A 22,915-nucleotide genomic window follows, 5' to 3' on the forward strand; every position below is an offset into this window, starting at 1 on the left:
TAGAGCTAAAAAAATTGTGAGAAGAGAGTCCCTAAACTTCAGGCTGCCTGAAATACATTCACTGGATGGGGCAATAAGAACATCAATGCAGACATTTTTAAAGAAGTCATTTAGCAAAAGGCCTTAAAAATAACCTGGAATGTTTCCAGATAGCAGCATATCCCTAGTGTAGCAATTTAAAGTATGTAATTTAGAAAGTGAAAATAGTTTCTCCACAGGAATACTGAGCTTGATTGGTGTAACTGGATTTATTCTGGTTTGTAACTTGCTCTAGGTTGGAAGTATCTGTGATTAGAATATGACCACCGTGCCACATCACGGAGATTACAATTAATTTTTCTTGATGCCTGAAATCCTAAAATCTGGAAGCCAAAGACAGGAGAATTCAGAGAAGAATCAATTGAAAGCTTATTAAAGTATGGTTTTATTTCTTAAAATCTGTCAGGATATTCATAATAAGGGAGACTCAAAATAAGGCAGAGAAAGAAACTTCCATCCAACATTGGTTTTGTGCCAAGTAATACAGAATATGGATCCCTAGGTTAGCTGTGGATGCTGGCCTGATGAAAGGTCAGGAATATAATAGGTTAGAGGATATTTTGATGAATAAATCTGAATTGGCTCTAGGTCTAGTCAGCTTGGCTGCAGTGGATTTATTCTCTGATCATTTCCTGTCTTAGCACTGTGGGTGTTGTCTTTGAAAACTGTGAAACCTTTGGATAAAAGGGACGAACTTAGTGCCAGGGTTTTTTTAAAGGGAGGACTGAGAGAGGAGAAGTTAAATTATATCTCGTTCAGGTTGTTTAGGAGAAAATTAAGATGCTGCAAATGAAGCAACAATTTTAACAAATGAACAAAGTGAATGAGAGAGGCTTTGACATTTCCTTTGCTAAACCTGATTGCAGGAGTGTCTGAGGTGATATTTAACTGCTGTACATGAATTTTTCAGCTCCCTACTTTGTTTTCTTTGCTTTCTTGTCATGCTTCAAATATCTGAAAATAAGAAGAGAAATGAAGCAGCTTGGAACAAAATTGTGAATGAATGAATAAATGAATGAATGAAAGAATGACACCCCACGTTCTCTGGAATTGGGGTCATCTAATGGTGGAAGGAATATCCCATCTTGAGGAAGGAGAAGCAGCATGGTTAGGGCTGCAGCTTCCCCTTAGATAACCAGCCTTTCCTAATGTTCCCAGGGAATTTTGCAGTTGATGCTGTAGACACAGGGAAACCTCTTCTGTCTCTCATTTAACCACATTAAAGGCAGTGCAGATCAACACTCAGGGCACCTTTTGCAGAGTGCTGGGATGCGCTGGAGAAGTCCATGTGTGTCTGTTTGCGGGGATTGTTTTCATTTTCATTTGTGCTGCAGCAGCGCTTTGGTCACGGTGCTGCTGCCTGTGTGAGCTCCCAGCACAGTGACTGGGTTTGACAGAGCTTGTGTTGAGAGCTTGTGATGCACATAGAGCCACGTCACATCCTGCCTGGAATCCCTGCCTGGAATCCCTGCCCGAGTCCCTTCATTTTCATTAAACCCTTATTGAATCTAGCTCTGGTAAATAAAATATCGCTTGAAACAATCACTGCAGTGATTATCCCAGGCATTAGTACTGATACTGAATGGTTCTGCTCTGTTCAAGAACCAGAGTTCTCACCTCACAGGCTGTATTGCATTTTATGCTCCCTTCTCCCTGTCCAGACGTTTCCAAGAGATTGGCAAGGGTGTAAAATCTCTTCAAAGTTATTCTTGAAGCAGTTGAGGCAAACATCTCTGTGATAGATAAAGCCACCTCCTGAAGTTTTGGCCCCAAGTAGCTGTGCTGGAATGAGTCAGGCTCCCTGAGCTTGCTGAAGTTGTGTCAAATTTCACTGATTTGAGAACAAAAGCTGAGGGCACCGGGGAAGTTCCTGAAATTTCATGTTTTGGATACATCTCATTTCTTCATTTTTGTAGTAGAAGCATTCTTTAAAATGTAGACATTCTGCATTTTGGTTGGGTGGGAGTTTTTTGTCCTTTATGTTTTTGGTGGAGTCCCTGTGTGTGCCCATTTCCCTTCATCCTCAGCCAGTCCTCATAGATTACTTCATTCATTTCACAGAATATTCTGAGCTGGAAGGGACCCACAAACATAATCAGTGAATGGCCCAAACAGTCTTGCTCTCTTACAGCTAAAAATACGGGGTTGAAAATATCTGATATCAGTCAAAAGGCTGTTTTTACAGTGGCAGGAGAGTCATGGTGTAGCTGTCAAATTTGTTTTGGAAGAACCAGCAGTACTGGAATGAAACAGAATTTTCCACCTCACAATAATGACAATGGTACAACATTCTCAACACTTTTTTTTTCCCCATTTAAAAGTAAAATAAAGCAAGGCTCTCTTGCACATAAGCAATGGATGGGTCTGATAATGAGAATATATACATAATAAAACTGTGACCTTCTCTTGCTTCTAATGGAGAGTGTTAATTGGCAGCTGTTGATTCGTAAAAGTGGCTTCCACACTTCCATGTAGTCAGTTTAATTGCTTTTCCCAGAGAAGAAGAAAAGTAAAGAGAGATACTAGAGCCTCTCTGTTGTGGAGTGTTTGCCTGCCAGAAGAGGACTTAGCAAACAAAATAATAATAATAATAAAAAAATCATGTCAGAAAACTGCTGTGATAAAGAGAAGGGATCAAAATGATGCAATATATCGAAACCACCTAAATGAAAAGCAGCACTGAATTTTCAAGCATGATAGTTCCCAAACTAAAGTGTTACATCAGTTATGTCTGTCATGTTTTCAGCTATCAATAATAGGTTTTTTTGGCACCTGCTATCATCGGCACCTCTCAGTTATTATCACAAATAAAAACCTTACAACTGCTTTGGAAAGTATCATTAATACCACTTCTAATAAGTCTTCTAGCAATGATCTTTTAATTTAGGTCATCTCCTTCTTTCCTTTCCCAGTGGTGATTCCTTTTGTAAGTATTGTAGCAAATACTGTAAGATTTTTTTCCTCCCCAATACCTGTCCCAACTGGCTGTGTTAGAAAATACCAGTAAATAGACTTGAGGTGAGGTCTAGTGATAGGGAAGATCAAGTAGGAGCTGCAGCCCTGGGAAATACAAATCTGAGTGTATGTGAAATTGTGCTGGTTTTTCATGGGTGCCAGAGCTCCAGGAGTGTTTGGACAACTCCCTCAGGGATGCACAGCATGGGATTGTTGGACTGTGCAGGGCCAGAAGTTGGACTTAGTCATCCTGTGGGTCCCTTCCAGCTCAGGGTATTCCATGGTTCTTTTATCTTCCCTGTTCTCTTCACTTTTTTGAGTGGTTTTGTTGCTGAGCTTGTTCAGTTTGGAAATAAATGGTTAATCCCATTGGGTTTATGGTTTATTTGCTGATACAAGTGATAGGATTTCTGTGGGCAAAAATAGCTTTATTTATGCCTCTTGTGACTTTTTTTGTGTCTTAATTTTGGCAGAGCTTGTCCTCAGCTGCCAGCGAGCTTTTTTTCTTGTTTGTCAATGTTTATTCAGCATCTTAAAGCAGATCTTGTAGTGGAGTCTGAGGAAGAAGGGGTGGAAACATGGAATTAGCAGCAGGTGGAGGTATCTCAAAGCTCCAAATCCTATCACAAATTGCTCTGCCAGGGTTAAAGGAAATGTTATTTTTCCTTTTATCTGGGATTTTTAACAGCTACATAATGGAATGTGCTTTTTTTTAAAATATGAGGGAGTGTGACTTTGCTACTAATGATCTATTAGCAACATCTAATTTTTCTGTATGAACACATTGATCAAATCATAGCTTGGTAATAAATTTTTACTACTGTGTGGGCTGTGAGACGTGAATGAAATCTTGTGCTGTTTGAGCTACTTCTGATATTTTTTCTATGAGTAATTAAAAAGTTGTTGCATCTTAAACATTGTATGGAAAATGTAAATAAATAACGTGAGGCCGTGCCTCTCGTCAAGTGAGGCAAAGATGTCTCACCCCAGGCTTTTCCTCAGGATTGCTATTCCAAAATACTCCTGGGGGATTGGTTCTTAGCTGGAAAGGGAATTTTCACCCAGGTCTCCACTTCTTTGCTGTGTAAACTAACGTGCAGAAGTTGGAAGGTGTTTCTGTGGTGATGGTTCTTTGGAAGAGTCCCAGGATGGTTTCGATTGGAAAAGATCTTCAAGGACTTTGAGTCCAACTGTTGTCCCACCACCAACCCATGTCACCAAATGCCACATCCACAAGGTTCCTAAATCCCTCAGGCACGGGGTCTCACCAGTGTCCTGGGCAGCTGTGCTGTCCTTTTCCTTATGGGGAGGGAATTTTCTCTAATCCAACCTAAACATCCCCTGAGAACCCCCCCAGATCCTTTCCCAGCCTGGAGCATTCCACGGGGTTGTGGTTCCCCAGCAGGAACCCAAACCCAGGAATGCTGCTCAGTGTTCATAAACTCATCTCCAGCTCCATGATTTCCTCAGTGTCCATCAGGTTTTCCCCTTGATGGGACCCAATTCCAAAGTGGTATGTTGCTTTTTTATCTTCTTCTCGTGTCAGAGTCAGGATTAAATGCTTGAGCGATGGTTTTTCGAGTCTGGACTCAGATGTTTATTAGTTCTTATCTATGTTACAGTCTCACAGGTTGTGAGTTCTGGCTAACAAAGTAGAAAATGGCTCTGCCTCTATCTCTTTACAAGGTTTTTGAAGGATGAATTGTCCAATTATGAGATGACACCTACATTACTTTCACTTTTAACCCAATAACCAACCACCCGTGGCCCGCAATGCGGATTTTTCTGATTTTTCCAATAACAAACTACCACCCAGACCCATGAAGAAGGTGAAAGAAGGACTTACCCTAAATCCTCCATCTTGCTTTATATATTTTACTGTATTCTAAACCCTTAAACTCTGGGTTTTCCACCCTGTGATGTTACACACTTCTATTTAACCACACACCCACAATCCCAGTGCTGTCATTCAATTTTGGAAGCCTTTTCCATGGCCTCAGGTCAAATGCAGTGTTTGCTTGAGGGTCAGTGCCTGTCAGCACAGACAGCCTGAAATTCTCAGTGCCCAGGGCTCTAGCAGTGATATGTTGAGGAAAATGGGATCAGCAGCTGGATGAGGGGTTGGTGTGGTGGCAGCTCCCCTTCCCTGTGTGGTTACAAATGAAACCCTGCTGCTTTCTGACCTTGAATATGAAAATGTTGTTATTGATTTCCTGAGGCTGTGCAAAACGAAACGCAGGGACTGAAGGGTGCAATTAACATTAATAATTAAAGATGAGCTGCATTTATCAATCTCTTGCGTGGTGTAATCCTCTGAGTAACATGCTCCTCCTGGGAGCAGCAGAGCTCCTGCAGCTCTGGATGGTCTGAGCTGGGCATGTCAAGGTGGGCTCATACATCAGCAGAGGTTTCCTGGGTTCTGGGAGCCCCCTGTCCTGACCCAGAGAAATAAAAATTGGGATTCTCACAGCTGGGACAAGTCCAGCCCTGTCCCTTCCAACCTTCCCACCTCTGAGTCTGCCATTGTACATTTACTAGGCTGTAAATTGTTTTCTTCTTTGTGTTTTCATTTGTCTGACATAAGAGCAGAAATGGTATTTTAATTACCTTTAAAAAAACCCAACTCTTTTCCCCCCACCTCCTTCTTTCAACAGAGCATTCAGAAGCTGGCTAGCCAATACTTAAAGAAGGACTGGCTTGGAATAAGAGCTGAGGAACGAAGTGATTATAGGTAATTTACCAGTTGGATATCTCAAAATTGCTGTATTTATCGTTTCAATTTGTGTCATTATTTTACTTACCAATGAATCACGGCTTTTCTGTAGTTAATTTTTCTTTTCCCTTTGTAGTAGAGCATTGCCAGTTCAAAAAAAAAAAAGCTTTGTTTTCCTGAGATTAGTCTTAAATAGATGTTTATGAGTTGAATATTTAAGAAGTTGGGAGAAACAAAACAGCTTGACAGGACAACAGCTGTAGTTTGCATCTGTTTGGGTATTAATGCTTGTATCTGAATATAGATTTTAGTAAATAACTTTAAGGTTAGAGGGATAAGTGTGTGGATTGTTTCATAGGAAAAGACAGGAAGAGATTTCATTTTATGAGGCTGTTCTTTGTGAAGATCAAATCTGACAGCAGGGAGGAGGCCAAGCAAGGGACAGTTGTTTACAAAACTTTATTTCATTAACATGAAAGGTGGATGAAACATGAAACCAGAAATAACTCAGTTGCTGAAAGCCTTTGAACAACACCTCCTAAATATTTGGAATAAGCTTTCAGATGCTTTGTTTTAATGTCTTCTTTGTGTTCCGACAAGTTTTATTGCGAACAGGAAAAAATTGACAGATTTGTGTTTGGGACTTTCAGCACCCTCACATCGGTTGTGCGCTTAGAAAGAAATAAACTGAATTATCAGTCTCAAGTGTACATAAAACACTCCCCTAACAGCCAGCCCCTCCTACCTTCAGCTTGTTCTCTTCCATGCCATGAGATCCCACAGTGCCAGGGATCTTCTCCAAGCCCCTCCCTATCCATCACCATGTGCTGAACCCAAAATGTTTGGCAACAAGTTAAATGACAAGACAGGAACAGGCGGGAAAATCTTTATTTTTGGTACAACTTCCATTAAAAGTTTTGTTGAAAGTGGAGATGTTTGCTAAGTTCAGCCTAAGGGATTGTGCTTTAGATTCAGTTTTAAATGCAGTCCTTGGAAAAATATGTTATGAAAAATATGTAAACCAGCCCAGGAGCTGGATTCTAATCCTTGTGGGGCATCCTTTCAGTTCAGGAGGTTCTATAAATCCAGATTTTCAGTGGAAAACCTGACCTCTCTTTCTTCCTTTCCACACCCTCTCTGTGTTTCATTATTTCAGGAGCATGTACTCAGTTTGGAAATCACTGTTAGAAGGAACCATGCAGGTGGCCCAGTCTCGACTCAATATCTGTGAGAACTATAAAAACTTAATTTCGGAACCAGCCAGGAATGTCCGGTGCTTTAAGGAGCAGCAGCTGAAGAAGGTATTTGTGCTTTAATAAATCCTTGAAACTATTGTCATTTTTACTGAGGTGAAAAAAAAATGGGGTTTAGGAATCTTTTATTGTAGCAGTTCTAAAATATGTAAGTACTATTCATCTTATAGATGTACATATCCAGCTTCCTGGAGAGGGATCAAAATTCAGAGTTATCCCAAATTATAACTGCTTGGAAATGAGTCTTCTGAAAACGTGATACCACTTGGTCAAATGTATCTCAGCAAATCTCACACTGTGCTGTAAAAATCGAATTGCATTTGGTTTGCAGTGACAATTGCAAGTGGTTTTTGTTAGAAAAACTTCTGATTGTAAGAATAGATGCATCTGAAACCTGAAGGAATGGCTTAAGCAGTCTCCAGGATGGAGAGTGGAGATTGTCCAGCCATCTCCTGTAACTGTATCACAAGTAAGTGCTCCAAAAGCTGCTTTAATTATCTGTTTAATTATCTGTAATTATCCCTGCAGAGAAAATAGTGTAGTACCAGTGAGCAGGATATTAATTTAATTGCTTATTGCATTTGAAAGTCATTTATGAGGATGGGGAGGCCCTGGCACAGGGTGCCCACAGAAGCTGTGGCTGCCCGTGGATCCCTGGAAGTGTCCAAGGCCAGGCTGGATGGGGCTTAGAGCAGCCTGGGACAGTGGAAGGTGTCCCTTGAATGACAAAACAAACAAAAAACCCACAAAAAAAACCACCCCAAAAACCTAAACAACAGACATTTTAGCTGTCCTTGTTAAAGTGACAGCAAAGACCCAGAAGGTGGCTAGTTCTGTGTTCTACTGTAGTATTTTGTAAAATATCTGGTTACAAATTTAAATAGGTGTTCCTGTAATGGGAGTTCTCACTTTCTGAACAAATTATTCTACTCTTAGAAACATGTGCAATACCTGTTTTATGAGCGGAAAAATCAACTTTATTTAATGCTGTTTTATTGTCCTGTGGAATTTTATTTTCATGTGAAGCTTTCCAAACAATGCTTCTAGTACATTTCTTGGTAAATAATCATACTTTATTCCTCTACAAGTGGTGATAGTTCAGTGTTTATGAGTCAGCAGCACAAGTGGGATTTTTAAATTTTAAAAGCCATAAAAGTTCCTTTATTCCTGCACTTTTGAATCAGCAGAACAACTTATTACAGTTATCAGGGCAGTGTTCTGGTTCAGAGTATTCTAACAGTGATATGCTTTTCCTACAACATGGAATTATCATCCACTTGGCAGGATTAATTCTCCTACACAATCAGTTTATTGTTTTACACAGTGCAGTCTCTCACCCTTCCCTTTGAATTCCCAAACAGATAAATAACAGAGAGAGAAATAATTGTTCTGATCTCCATTCAGACAAAAGCTTATCAAAATTAAAATCCAGTCAGCAAAATACTTGTAACATTACATGGGAATACCCATCTGAAGTGGCATCCAGTCTCCTGACAATTTTTTATCCTACAGGGATGCAAACCAAGATGATTTAACTCTTCTCAAATGATCTTTTTAACAACTGGATTTATTTGATATTTTAATTTTTTGATGCTGGCAGGAGATTTTAGGGCTCAAAATCCCCGCTGATGTTGCAAACCCCTAGTCCTTTTTACAAGCTTTTAGGTCTTTGTCAGTCATCCGTTACATACAGATTTTTTTACCTTTGATTTTTCAGTGGTGCACACAGAGGTCACCAAAAATCCAAATTCTGCCTACCCCCACTTCCCAAACCAGCCTCTGGGGAATGCACCCTCTGGAGCCCATTGTTTTATTGGTCTGCACACATCCAATAGAGGCTTTAGTGGGATTTTTTCTGTGCTTTAGAGCAATTTGACAACTTTCAGGGAGAGCAGGATTGTGTGGTGAGAAGACCAGCAATTTCTGTTGGCTGCCAGTTTGTTTTTTACACGTGGCTGGGTGTTACTTTTTAGCAGTGGAGTACAGAGAAGTTAATGTTACATCGTTGGATTACAGCACCTCGTTAGTCCCAAAAGAGGTTCAATGCATTAATAATTAGTGTCATGAAGAAGCTGAGGTGTTTTGGAGGGGTGTTCAGCGCCAGGGCAGCTGGAATGAGGGGAGCCAGGGGGGTGATGATGATGATCTGAAAAGATCTGGGACCTTTGGGGTGATGTTTGAAGGACTCAAAGGCAAATTGCTTTCCTTGGACTCACCCTGGGTACTGCTGGAGCCTTCACTGACCACATCCAGCCTGTGATGGCTGTAATTAAATAGAAATCCACTGGACTATCAATCTCCTGTGTGCTTAATCCAGTTTGGGTAAAAGAAAATCTTTAGTAATCTCTTCTAAAGAGAGTTTTAATTCTAGACATTGATAATTCACATTGGTTTTCTTACCTAGATCCTGCTTAGCACAGATCCTTTCCCACTTTGCTGGGGTTTTTCTTAAGCTGGCAGGGTGTCTGAAGAATTGCTGAATATCATAATTTTTCTCTTCCTGTTATGTTGTGTTTTATGTGGCAGCTTTTGCCTCATGTTTCAAATTTTAAAGAAGGAGAGATTAATTTTTCTTTTTGGTATCACTTCCAGTAGATTGCCTTTGTATTTTTCCCGGTTGTATTCTGATGACTTCAACTGATTACCTCATCCAAAGCTTTCAGAACTTTATCATTGATTTTGAACAGTTTAAACAGCAGCTGAAAGAAAGGAAGAGAGAAGATTTTATGTTTTGATCCGTTTTAAAGGACCTGCATGAATAATTGACCAGGAGTGACTTGAAGACTCCATCTTTCCTTCTAAAATCCCATAAAAAGCAGCAAAACAACGATGGTAATATTATTTGGATGCAAAAAAAAAGTAATACTTTCTTTCCTGAATGCTTTGTTTTTTTCAGTGCGTGGACCAGCTGACAAGGATCCAAGCTGAATTACAGGAGACAGTCAAAGATTTAGCTAAAGGCAAAAAGAAATATTTTGAGACTGAACAGATGGCTCAGGCAGTGCGGGAGAAAGCTGATATTGAGGCCAAGTATGTTTTCATAATGGCATATGTGGAAATAATTGCAGCCCCAAAAAGCACGTTTGTATTAGGTTTTGCACTTGATATTTGGCTTCCAACGAGATCCTGCCAGGTTTTCTTTGCATTTTGCTTCTATTCATTTTCGTAGCTATTTCAGGCACACCCTGAGAGGAAATTAGATCTTGTTTGTGTTGGTTTGTTTAGAAATGAAGTTCAAATAACAGCTTTAATTTGGCATTTTTTATGGACTTTTTTGATATTAAAGCCTCATGACTTCCTTTTCTGTCCACACATCTCAAGTTTGGTATCAGTCCATTTGAAGGGGGAGAGGCAACAGGACACTGTTTTGCATTTTTCGAGGTAAAGTTTTGAAGCTTTAGGTTTTCTCCTTTTCCTTGACATCCTAAAGAGGGTGATTTCCTTCCTTCCAGGAAAACCAGTAACACATGTCTTGGGCTTGGAGTGGGGCTTGTCTTATGGGAATTTACCACACCCCCTTTTTCTGTTTTTTGCTTTATTTTTTGTTTTTAGAAGTCATTCAGAATTGCTCTCAGGGAATGAAATTATGATTTCCTTAGAGATCTTTTCTTTCTGAGGCATGATGAAAAGAACTCTCATAAAATTACCTATAATACCAGAAGAAAGTAAACAAACACACACAAACAAAAACAACCAACAATTTGGGCTTAAGGGTTTTGGAGCAGATTTATCTTGCAGTGTTACTCAGATTAAAATAGCTGTTGACTTGATTTTGTTTTCTTATTTACTTTTTAAATCACCGTCCTTCAGACGGCTAAAAAATACATTTGCAGAAGTGTTGTAAGGCAATCATCCAGTTTCATCTGCTCGTTTCTGTTCCAGGTCCAAACTTAGTCTTTTTCAGTCAAGAATAAGCTTGCAGAAGGCAAGTGTGAAGGTGAGTATAAAACTTGGATTCTGCTGCTCATTTCATGAGGCAAATGCCCCAAATTGTCTGAAATGTGGAGGTGAGGAACAGCTTGGAAGGGAAATTGGTTGGACAAATGATGAGCTAAGAGCATTCTCTGGGTGGAGTGGAAAATTATATATGCAATATGTACAAGGAATTTTTTTTCTAATTAGAGTTAAAACTGTTCTTTGAAGACCCACCTGTGAAATTCCAATTGCAGGAGAGAAAGATCCCATCAGGAATCCCCTCATCATTAGGAAGACTGAAAAGCTAGAAATGCCCTGAAGTTTTCACTGTATTAAGATGTATACACACAATTAATTTATTCAGATTCTCTTTCTGAGCTGTGTTTTCACTTGTTGCAGTTAAAAGCCCGACGTTCTGAGTGCAATTCCAAGGCGATCCATGCCAGGAATGATTATCTCCTCACTTTAGCAGCTGCCAATGCACACCAGGATCGCTACTATCAAACAGACCTAGTGAACATCATGAAGGTAAGGAAGCTGATTCCTGCCTGCCAATGGGACCTGGAAAAATCTGGGAGGTTACAAAATCCTGGGTTGACTTTTCCAGTGAGTTGTCATGAATGAAAGGGAAGGTGGAGCCTGCAGTGGTGTCTAAAAAACTTGGAAGCAGCTTTCAGGCTCCAAAACTGGGCAGTCACTTCTCATTTTTTAATTCACTTCTTTTCTGAAAAACTTGGTTGGCTAAAACTCATTTGGATAAAGGAGTCAGGTTTGTCAAACCTGACATTTTCCAGTTGTGAAGAAACTGGAAGTTTTTTAGTACTTTAGTACCATATCCCATAATTCTTTTTATTTTTTATCTGATCAGAACAGTTCTTTATGGTATGATTAATGAGCTAGAGTTATTAAATATCTTGGTTTCCAAGATACTAATATTACTATTAATAACTATTTCCAAGATATTTAATAACTATGGATTTTAGGGAACAGCAGTCAGCATTCTTGTTCTCACCTGTGGCAGTTTGCCAGGTGAAGGCAGCAGTAGCTACTTGAACTCAGAGGAAATTACACACTATAAAAAGTTCAAATTTGATTGCTCACAATTGTTTTTTCTTAAATAGCACCCTAGAATGAATTTAATGTACACTATTCCTGTGCCTTCGAATTTGAGAGTTACCAATAAATTGTAAAAGCATCTACTTCACACATTTATCTGCTTGCATCTCACATGTTGGCATTTTCAAACTTTAATTTACTCTTTACAAACTATTTCCAGGCAGGGTGACTTAGAAGTCTGTAATTTAAATTTTGAATTGCTTTGTTGGAGAAGTAGCATAGAGTTATAACAAATCCCTGTATTATCAGCATGCCTTTGCATTTTGAGGAGGGGGTGGGGAAAATATTGATATATTGATATGGAAAGCAGGTAAGTGAGGTAAAAAATGAGAGCACCAAAGGAATTCTCCTGCTTTTCCCTGTGTGTGCACTTTTCTGTCAGTAAAACCTGAATGTTTGTGCTGACTAAATGTTTAGGACATGGAAATGCTTGTAAAGAATTTCCTTGTGCTGGTGCAGATAAAATTATTAATTGATGCTTACATAAGATAATTCCATACTTACATGCATGGTTGGCTGTCATCACTTAATGCTCTTTACTTGGGAGCAATTCCAGAAGGGAATTGAACATGTTCACAGCAGAACAAACAAAAAGGGTGTTTGAAATCATTTTCAAAAATGAGCAAATAGCCTTGGTAATTTTTTTTTGCAAGCCTTTCTCAAGCTGAACCTTTTTTATCATACAGAAAAAAAACCTTACAGCTTATTCTTTGATATAAATAACTGTGGTTTACTGAAAGCCTAAGTGCTTTCATCCAGCCAAATTACTCTGGAAGGGAAGGACAACACTCAGGGCTTATTTTTCTGCCTCTCTCAGATATTTATAGCGGTTGAATCTCTTTGTCTGCTAAACAAAAGTGTGCTTTTAATGAAGAGCTGTAAATTCGGGTTTCTTGCACTGTTGGTCATGAGCAAAATTCCCAGGTGTCCTGAGAATGGGGTCATTCTCTGGAGCAAGGCAGAGAAAGTAATGGGCAAGGTCCTGAATTAAAGTGGCTGCTGGAGATTTTAGGAGAGACAGAGGGAAAAATCTTCTGGAAAATCAAGGATAATGCATCACTGATCTCCAGTTCCTTCATCCAAGAGCTCTGATGGAAATCGAAGTATGAAACTGCTTAAATATATAAATAAATACAATGCAAATGGGAATATGATTTGCTGACAGGATCCTGAGAAATTCCTGAGAGTATCACACTGTAGAAAGTACAGAAAAAAAAAGATTGTTTTATTTAGCAAAATGATTTAACACAAATGGAGAAAGAGCTGGAGAGAGAGAGGTGACCAATTGAAGGTGAAGAACCATTCAGTATAAGCAAATGTACAATGACTGAGAAATGGAGCAAGATCTTGGCAATTTTGGTTGACTAGGCAGAAAATAGCACATGAAATTAATGTTTAAAAGAGAAATGCAGTAACTTGGGGGAAAAAACTGCTGCCTACAGAATAAAGAACTCTGAATAGCCATTAGCATTTTGAAAGAGATGCTGGAAATGGAAAATGGAGTGAAGGATAAAGAAATGGAGACACCTGTGCAATGTTTCTGATCTCAAGGTGACATCACTGGGAAGGGAGGATTTTGGGAGGGAGTTTCACCCTTCCAGCACAGTTTTTGTTTCTGTTCTGGTGGTGTGACCCAGTATGTTTTACATGCTATAAGCAGTTGTGGTGTCTAAATGAAACATCTTTGCTGGTGTCTTGTGATTAATATTCTAAAAATGTGCCTTTTATCTCAATATTAGTAAGTCCTTAGGTATTCCTGTACTGCCACGTGCTGTGTGTAAGTGTTTCCCCATTTAGCTGCCCTTGAGCTGATCTTTGAACTGCTCAGGGCTCTCCACATTTCTAAATCACATCAAGTATCTTCTCAAACTGTTCAGATTTTGGACCCAGTGCCTGTTTTTCTAGTTTTTACCCAAAAAAATGATAAAATCTTTGGAGAGGGGAAAAAAACACATGAAAACTTTTCAGCTGATACCTGGCTACATTACTGTATATTACATTTACAGGTATGTCAGAGGCTGTTTCTGTTTGCATCAATCATAAGCGGTTTCTCCATGGGTTTTGGTTTTCATGGAGTTCTTGTTTCCAGAATTAGAATGGAGCTGTGTGGGTTCTGTTGCCTCTGGTTCACTGGAAGCTGGAGCACACCCAGTCCCTGGCCATGATGTGCATCCAGCTGCTGCTTCTGGGTTGCAGTTGTGGCCCTGCATTCCCAAACCATCCCTCTGCACCATCTGCGTGTGCAGCCAGTGCTCACTTTCCTAGAAAATGTGAGATCTACTTGGCTGCATTGATAAACAGTGGGTTAAAATCTCAGCTGATGTGGCTGCCTCTTCCCATCTGTTTTCTCCTTATATTAAATTACCTTTTATTTCAGTAGGCTAAAAGGTGCCTGACTTAACATGAAATAGAATCAGGGAGTGTTTATTATTGGATGTGGATATCAAAGGTTGGTCCTGGCATCCTGTGTGAGTTGAGCTGGACACAGACAGGTGAAGTTCTTGCACAGCTTGTCTTGCTGACAGCCTGGAGAATGGATCTTCAGTGCTTTGTAACAATAAAATCCAATAAAAGGCTGTGTTGGAGAAAGGAGGGGTGAAGATATTTTGCAGCCACGGTGTTGGTTGATGCCTGCAGGAGGTATTTCCAGACCGTGGGGAAAGTGTGATGTGTGCTGGGCTGAGGCACCTTGGGCTGCTCCCAAGAGGAAACTGCTGTTGGCTTTTTTTTCCCTTGTGTCTGGCTCTGGAATGCTGCTGTGCCGCTGTCCTGTGACAAATGAATCACAAATCCACCTTGTGGCCTTGTTTCATTCTCTGTGACAGGCAACAAAAGGGGTTTTTCCTAGGCAGGGTTCCTGGTACACACAGCTGCTAATTTTCAGTGGTTCAGAGTACGTTTCTTCATTTTGCAACATTTTTATGCAGAGAAGAAAAAGTGATTGGTTCTGCTGTGTTTGTAACTGTGAAAGGCATCACAGACATAAACAGGGATGCTTGGAAAGAAAATATAAAAATAAAAAAAGCTTCCAGCTTTTTTAATAGGATGAAGAATTGTTCCAACTCTGCCTTCCTAGTTTTCCAATTACACCACGTAATAAGGAGCAGAGTCATTCTGGGTCTCTGTTCAGAAAAGATTGGAATCCTTTTGCCTTTCCTTTTATCTGTTCTTTATGTTCATTTCAATCTCTGCAGTGAAATTAAAACCCCTCAGAGCAGAGACTAAATAAAGCCTGGTAATGTTTTATTCTTTGCCTGTTTCCTGACAAGCTGCTTAGGAAGAGTTGCCATTGCCTGAGTGTGAAAGTACAGTCCACAAACCCTTTTGAAAGCAAGTTGTCTGCCTGGTGCTTAAGTTTTTACTTTAAACTGAGGTCAGAATGAAGTCTAAGATGATGGTGCAAGTCAAATCAGGACTGTTTTGATATTCATCTTAATTCATCTGTGCTCTTAATTCTGTAAGTTCCCCTCATGAATCACCACAGAGTGACTTGACATTCCTCCAATGAGGAAATGTTGACATGAAAGAGAGAAAAGCAGGTGTGCTGGGCACCTGAAATAGTCCTCAGATTATTTAAAGAGGGAGAGAAAGAGGGAACAAAACCTTACATTTCAAAATCAAAGAATGGTTTGGGTTGGAAGGGGCCTTAAAGCCCACCCAGTTCTGACTCTGCCATGGGCAGGGACACGTTCCACTGTCCCAGGCTGCTCCAACCTGGTCTGGAACAATTCCAGGGATGGGGCAGCCACAGCTTCTCTGGACACCCTGTGCCAGAGCTGAGGAACAAGTTACAGGTGGTGCTGCATTTTTTATGAATGCAGAAAAAATTCTGGAGAAGGTAGCAGGGAGTAGCAGCAGGTATTTCTAAACTAAGCTCTTTTTAAAAGAATTATTTCATGTCATGGCTCATGTGGGCTTTGGTGTTTGAGGGAGAACAGTGTCAAAAGCTGGTGCTTTGTCTTTGTGGTTTCGGTGGTTTCTTTTATCCTGATGTAATTATCAGGCTGCTCTTCTGTTTTTTTCTGTACTTTCCAGTTTGCTTGACACGAGGAAGTGAAGTTGTGTAATTTGGCTCTTGTTCTCGATCAGAGTTCTTGTGATGATTTGGCATGTTTGACTAAAAACTTTGTTACATCATTTTCCTGCAACTGTCCTTTGCTCAGGTGTGGGTGACAGTAACAACACAAGTTACAGCAGGGCTTTGTTAATTGGAGAGGTTGATTTATAAAATTACAGGTGAAGAGTGCCTTTTCCACACCCTTGCCTGTTTTTGAGGACTCTGATAGAGGAAGAGATCTGGCTGACTTCCAAGGAATGAGCAGCCTGGTGTACTTGACCCTGCTCTGAGTGCAGAGGTTGAACCAGTATTACATATTTGATTTATTTATTATTACATATTTTGAACCAGTATTACATATTCGCTTTTAAACCCGAATTACTCTCTCATTCCTTAAAACAGCATTTTTTGGTAAGGAGGTTCTCCTTGGGATTCTCTAACTTCTGCTTTCTGGTTTTGGGTTTTTTTCTGCAATTAAGTGGAGTAACTGCATGAGTTACAGCAGTGCTGGAACCTTCATGTTCTGGTGAGCCCTAGTTTTTATTTGTTAGAATCGTTGGGAGTTTTTGCAAAGATGTGCTGACTTCTCTGTTTTCAGCATAGTCATCCATCACTTTTCCCATGCACTTTCAATGATCGTTTAAAAGAAATGAAAATGCAAGCTCCAAACATGAGTTGCACAAATGAGATCCAGCTGGAGCTGGCAGTGTTTATAAAAATGACCCCAAATTGAGGACTTGGTGGCTTTCAGTTAATAATTTGCTTTATGCCCTGAAATTAATCGGATGTGTGCGGCAAAGGAGTTCTTTCCCCTGGTGGCTCTGTCTGAATTGAAAAATAAGTTGACATGGTAGCTGAAAGTCTTCAGTTGGCTCAGGCATGTTATCCCAGCACTGCTGTGTCCTGTAGAAATAAAAGGGTACCATTTGCATCAGCACATATTTTTGTAGCCTCTGGAACAAGCAGAACCAATATTATCACTGTAAGAAATCAATTTACGTCCATGTTATTGTTTCAGACTTTCTGGAATGATTTAGAAGCACCCAGGGGATTCCCTTTTTTAAATGGAAAGTCTGCCCTTCAACGAAAAAATAGCATTAAGATAAAGTAATTCTGAAGTCACCAGAGATTTCCATTTTCTTCTATAAATCTCTTCTATTATTTCAGTGCTACCAATTCTTTTAAGATCCTGTAAAACTCCCTTAAAAATGCAGAAGGGACTTGTGCAAGTCAAAGAAGTATTGTTTCACTTCCGGCCCTTGTCAGCTGCAAGCCACAAATATTTTGTAATCCCAGTTAAAGCAGCCATGGCTGGCAATATCTCCAGAGTCAGATGGGCACAGGAACTTTCCTTCCCAGGCAGTTCATGAGTGTGCTCAGCATCCTCATGGTCATTCCCACAGAGGGGGTGGCTGAAGGGATCATGCTCAGCACATGATCCCAGTGCTCCAGAAGATGCTTATTGTAGGTTGCACAGCAGCTGATCCTGATCCCACACTGTGTTCCCATCCAGGGACATCTGTCTCTGTGTTGATGTGCACATCAGACCTGAGGGGAGAGAATTCCAGGTTGCAGTCTGCATCCACATAAATCATTATTATTCAATCATCAATACACAATTGTGGTCTCTTGTTCGGTGTTTTTCTTAAATGCCCCTCTCTCACGCTCCCAGCTGATACCTGAGAAGTGCCTTAGAGAATTTTGGGTGTTCACAGTCCATGGAAAATGTGCTAACTCCAGCTGGGAGCACTTGGATTCCAGCTGACTGTGAGTTAACGTTTGCAGGGAAGTGAAAAGAGGATTTGAACTGGAAACTGAACTTTTGATGTTAATTTTGGTAAAACCACAAGCAAGGGAGTTTCATTGGCCTTAACAGTGAATGGTGTTTGCAGTAATGTCTATGTGTATGTATGTCACAGAATCATGGAGAGGTTTGGGTTGGAAAGGACCTTAAAATTCCTCCATTGCCACCCCCTGCCATAGGCAGGGACACCTTCCACTAGCCCAGGCTGCTCCAAGCCTTGTCCAGCCTGGCCTTGCACACTTTCAGGGATCCAGGGGCAGCTACAGCTTCTCTGGGGACCCTGTGCCAGGGCCAGCCCACCCTCCCAGAGAGGAATTTCTTCCCAGTATCCTGTCTAACCCTGCCCTCTGCCCCCCTGTTCTTACATTTCCAATTATATTTTTAATTTTTCATAGATAAAATATGTATTTTCAGTTACCAATCCACCACTCACCCCCTGAAAAATCATGCTGCTCATCATGCAGGCTTTTCATGCAACCTTGAGGCATAGGATTGGGTCTGAGTCACAACTATTTCTGTTGTGAAGATGACAGAGTGTGATGGTCACATTGGCCTGGTGACAGTCAGTTTGTCCCACCTCGTGTTTCAGTCACAAATGAATCCTTTGGTAAAGCATCTGACCCAAAGAAGCCCATTTATTTCAGGGATCCAGGTGTTTATTCCTGCATGGTTGGGCAGTGTAGTATAAAAGCAGCATGATGGAATTTAATAGGGAACTCAGGGCAACTTAATTATCTAAAAACAATGACCATTTTTTCATGTGTGACTGACTTTTCAGTGAGATTTCTTTTGGTGTTTTCACAGGAATAACTTAAGAAAAGGGTTGATTGTAGAAGCACAATGTGATTTTACAGATGCTTATGAGAGGAAGGTATTCCTCCTTGTCTTGTCCCTCCATGCCTTGTCCCCAGTCCCTCTGCAGCTCTCCTGAGGCCCCTTTAGGCCTCTGGAAGAGCTAGAAAACCTAAAAAAAACCCCACCTTTTTTCCCCCCCTTTTTTTTGTTGTTCTGATTGTTTTTTGGTGGTGGTGGTTTTTTTGGTTTTTTTTTTTTTGTTTTTTTGTGTTTTTTTTGTTTTTTTTTGTTTTTTTAAGATTTTATGTAGAAGCCGTTTGGGATTTGAATAGGGCTTTGAGATATTTTGGTCAGCTCTCATAAACCCGTTCATTCTGAGCAGGAAATGAAACTGCCATCTTGTTTCAAAGCCATACTGTAACACAATGAGAACAGTTCCCAAAATACTTGCCCGTGCCAGACAGCAGCCTTGGAGCTGCTCCGGGGAAGGGCCCAGCTCAGGAAACACCTGGTCTGCTCTGCTTGGGAGGAGGCAGGTGGGGTGACCACACTTTAACTAGAAACATGCAGCATTCCTGGGTGGGTTTTTTATCTTCTTTTCTTCTGTTAGAGCCAGGAATAAATGCTCGAGAGATGCAGTTCGTGTTCAGACTCAGATGTTTATTAATTCATATGTATAGTACAGTCTTCTAAGTTGTGAGTTCTGGCTAACAAAGTGAAAAATAGCTCTGTCTCTATCTCCTTACAAGGTCTTTTAAGCACAAACTGTCCAATTATGAGATGACAGCTAAATTATTTTGACCTTCGACCCAATAACCAGCCACCCGTGGTCCACAATGCAGGTTTTTCTACCCAATTACAAAATACCACCCAAACCCATGAAGAAGAAGGTGAAAGAAGAACTTAGCCTAAATCCTCCATCTTGCCTTTTATATATATTATATATATATATCATAAATATGTAAATATATATATATATATATAATATATATATATATATAAATCCTCCATGGTGCCTTTTTTTTATATATATATATAATAAATATAATATATTTATATATATTATATATGCTTTATATATATATATATATATATATATATTTTATATATACTAAACCCTTAACCTCTAAGTTTTCCACCCCGTGATATCACACACTTCTATTCAAACCACACACCCACAATCCCAGTGCTGTCATTCAATTTTGGAAGCCTTTTCCGTGGCCTCAGGTCAAATGCAGTGTTTGCCTGGGGGTCAGTGCCTGTCAGCACAGACAGCCTGAAATTCTCAGTGCCCAGGGTTCCAACATTCCTGCTTTAGGATTCATGGAGAAAAACATCCCAAACAGATCCTTTGCAGGGTTTTGTTTGCTTGAGGGCTTTGTTTTTAGCAGGTGCTGGTTCACTGGAAGAATTGAAGAAGCAAGGAGAAGTTACTTTTTTTCCTTGGTGGTTTTTTTTCCGCTGTTACTCCTAACCACCCAGTGTTTCAGTGAGTTACCTGGAATGACATATTTCCATTGAAACTGGGGGAAAAACTCATGGATTATTCTTAAAATTGAATGTATGTGCGCAGGTTTTGTCCTGTTAAATGAGATAATTAACTGATAATTGTCCTGTTAAATGAAATATTAAGCTCTAAAAGTTACTGAAAATGTAGAGACCTCAGAGCCCCCTCCAGGGCCTAAAGGGGCTCCAGGAATGTTGGAGAGGGACTGGGAGCAAGGGGTGGAGGGATGGAGGGACAGGACAGGGGAAATGGCTTCCCACTGCCAGAGGACAGGGATAGATGGGATATTGGGTAGGAATTCTTGGCTGTGAGGGTGGTGAAACCCTGGCACAGGGTGCCCAGAGAAGCTGTGGCTGCCCCTGGATCCCTGGCAGTGCCCAAGGCCAGGCTGGGTGGGGCCTGAGAAGGTGTCCCTGCTCATGGCAGGGGTGGAAGGAGATGATTTTAACCAAACCTTTCTGCCAAACCATCCTGGGATTCTGTGACTCATCTTCTGTCGTCAGTGACAGGCCAAAACATTTCAGAGTGACTTCACTAATGAAAGCAGTGGAAGAATTATAACGAGGAGATGAGGCCCAAAATAGCACAAGGCCAATAAGTGTGAGATGGAAAATGTCACACTGAATTTGCAGTTTAATTAAATCCTAGAAAACTTTATGGGGAAAATAGCTTCTAATATATAACTGTCTTGCCGAGAGGGATGCAAATCTGGGGAGAGTTTTCACAGATCTTTGAGGATTTCGTAGGGCCCAGCTGTTAGATTTTGAGGGGTTCTTTGTTCTCTCAGCTTCCAAAGCTCTGCTCTGTTTGGAGACAGTGCAGGTGTTTTGAGATGGCTGGAGGTGAGGAGCTGCTCATTCCCTGTGTAGACAAGGGCTGCTTGAGCTCTGGTTTTTGTACAGTTTTTAGGAAACTTCCTTGCCTTAGAATCTCTTCCTGCAGCTGAAAATTCCTATTTAGTTTTTACAAATTGCTAAGAAGATAATGGATTGTAAAGTGGCCCAGAAGCTCAGTCATGGGAAGAAGAGTGGGAATGCTCCAGTGTGATTTGTCTCCCTACTTGCAGATTTGATCCCCAAAAATAAAATTCCCATCTGTTCAAGTTGCCATCTCTGCTTAAAAAGCTTTGCATCCAGGCTAGACCCCCTTGGTGTGGAGGGAAGCAAATATTCCCTAACATTAGATTTATAATTCCTGATGATTGACTTGTGGAATGGTGTCATCCAGCTGAATGAGGATATTATTTTATAAGGTTTTACAAATTATCAAAGCCCAAAGGTAATTGCTTGTAGGATTGGAATGCTAATTAAAAGAATTAATCTCTCTCTGGTATTCCCAGTGTTGTCCATGGATAATGGGAAGAACCTTTTTCATGCACTGGTTCATCCCAGCTCACTTTCCTCTTGGCACTAGTGTTGTCCAGGGCATGCAGCAGCACCCTTCCATGAGGACCTCTTTAAAATTCTCATGGATTTTTAAAACTTCAGGAAAGTTTCAGTGCTTGTGTTTAAGGCTTATAAACTCACACAGTCACGGGGAGCTGAAAATGATTCAAAATGAAAAAAAGATTGTTAGGAGGAATCATGACAATATTCTGGAATTTGGGTGCCTGAATTTTCTTGGACAACCTTCTTTTGACTGGAGTGTTAAACCAGGTACATGGAGATAATTAAAAATCAGGTTTCTAGTTCAAGCTCAAGGGTATAAGAAATCAAAATTTTAAAGTGCTCCTATTGATAGTTGTGCTGTGTTTACTATACTGGAGATAGATATAGCTCGATAGATAGATAGATAGATAGTATATAATAATATAACAAATGAGAATTTAATTTAATAAATGATAAATTCCAAAAATACAGAATTCCAAGGAAAAAGTGCATAAAAAGAAGGTGACAAATCTGAGAAATACCTCTTTTTTTCCACATAAAACGTTCACAGATGTTTGTGGCTCTGTGTAGACCCAAATAATTCAACATTTTTTAATAGCTGAACTACTTCTTTCAGGCTTTGCTCTTCTCGCTAGGCAGTTCCTTCAGTTCCTTGAATTCAGTCTCAGTTCATACAGTTGGATTATTATAGTGTATTTTTATTATATTCATATCTGACTGCAGGTCCAGATCCCTGGATTCTGGGTCTCAACATTCCCACTGAGCACAATCCTTCTCTCTGGCTGGGTCTGGGAGCCCCATTTCTAATTTAAAAGGGGATATTGGAGCATTCAGTGAATTAACTTTGCTGAAAGGCTCGATTTATTTAATAGCAAAAACTAAGCACTAAAGACAGCCTTGTCTCAAAGAAATCCCAGCCCTGCCAGATCCTTGGGATGTCTCTTCCTGTGTGATTTCAGTCTCTGGCTCTGCTCTGCCCACACAGTGTTGGGAGGGCCTCTGAGCAGTGGCACTGTGAAATTAAGGAGTTTTTAAAATGGTTTGACTATTAATCCTACAGGGCTGAAATAAGTTTGAAAAGGAGCTTAACTTTAATGCAGTTACGTTCAGCAAATACTGTCAGGAGACCTAAGTATATTTAGGTATTCCCAATCAGGCCACACTTCAGAAGTGATTTAATTAAAAGATTTACCAGCACTAGATCTCATTTTTGTTCATTTTTCTGTTGATTTTTTGTTGCCCATCACTGTCCTATCAAACAGCAAAAGATTAGAAAATCCTCTCAGCCTCTGGAGAATATGGCATGAGCGGTGATTCCATCAATCCTTGCTCAGGAATACTGCTTGGAATGGGGATTCTGTGCCAGGCTTTGG

At 40.3% G+C, this 22,915-nt stretch overlaps 1 protein-coding gene across 1 annotated transcript in view; it reads left to right on the forward strand.

The window, feature by feature from the left end:
• Positions 1-22,915, forward strand: part of FCHSD2 (FCH and double SH3 domains 2) — a 122,734-nt gene that overhangs the window by 56,437 nt on the left and 43,382 nt on the right. The window contains exons 4-8 of the mRNA XM_066340799.1: positions 5,649-5,725; positions 6,864-7,008; positions 9,857-9,990; positions 10,843-10,897; positions 11,275-11,403. Coding sequence (XP_066196896.1) covers positions 5,649-5,725; positions 6,864-7,008; positions 9,857-9,990; positions 10,843-10,897; positions 11,275-11,403 — 540 coding nt within the window. The remainder of the gene's footprint in view (positions 1-5,648; positions 5,726-6,863; positions 7,009-9,856; positions 9,991-10,842; positions 10,898-11,274; positions 11,404-22,915) is intronic.

This window comes from Sylvia atricapilla, chromosome 2 (genome assembly GCF_009819655.1).
Source record: "Sylvia atricapilla isolate bSylAtr1 chromosome 2, bSylAtr1.pri, whole genome shotgun sequence".
NCBI classification, from domain to species: Eukaryota; Metazoa; Chordata; class Aves; order Passeriformes; family Sylviidae; genus Sylvia; species Sylvia atricapilla.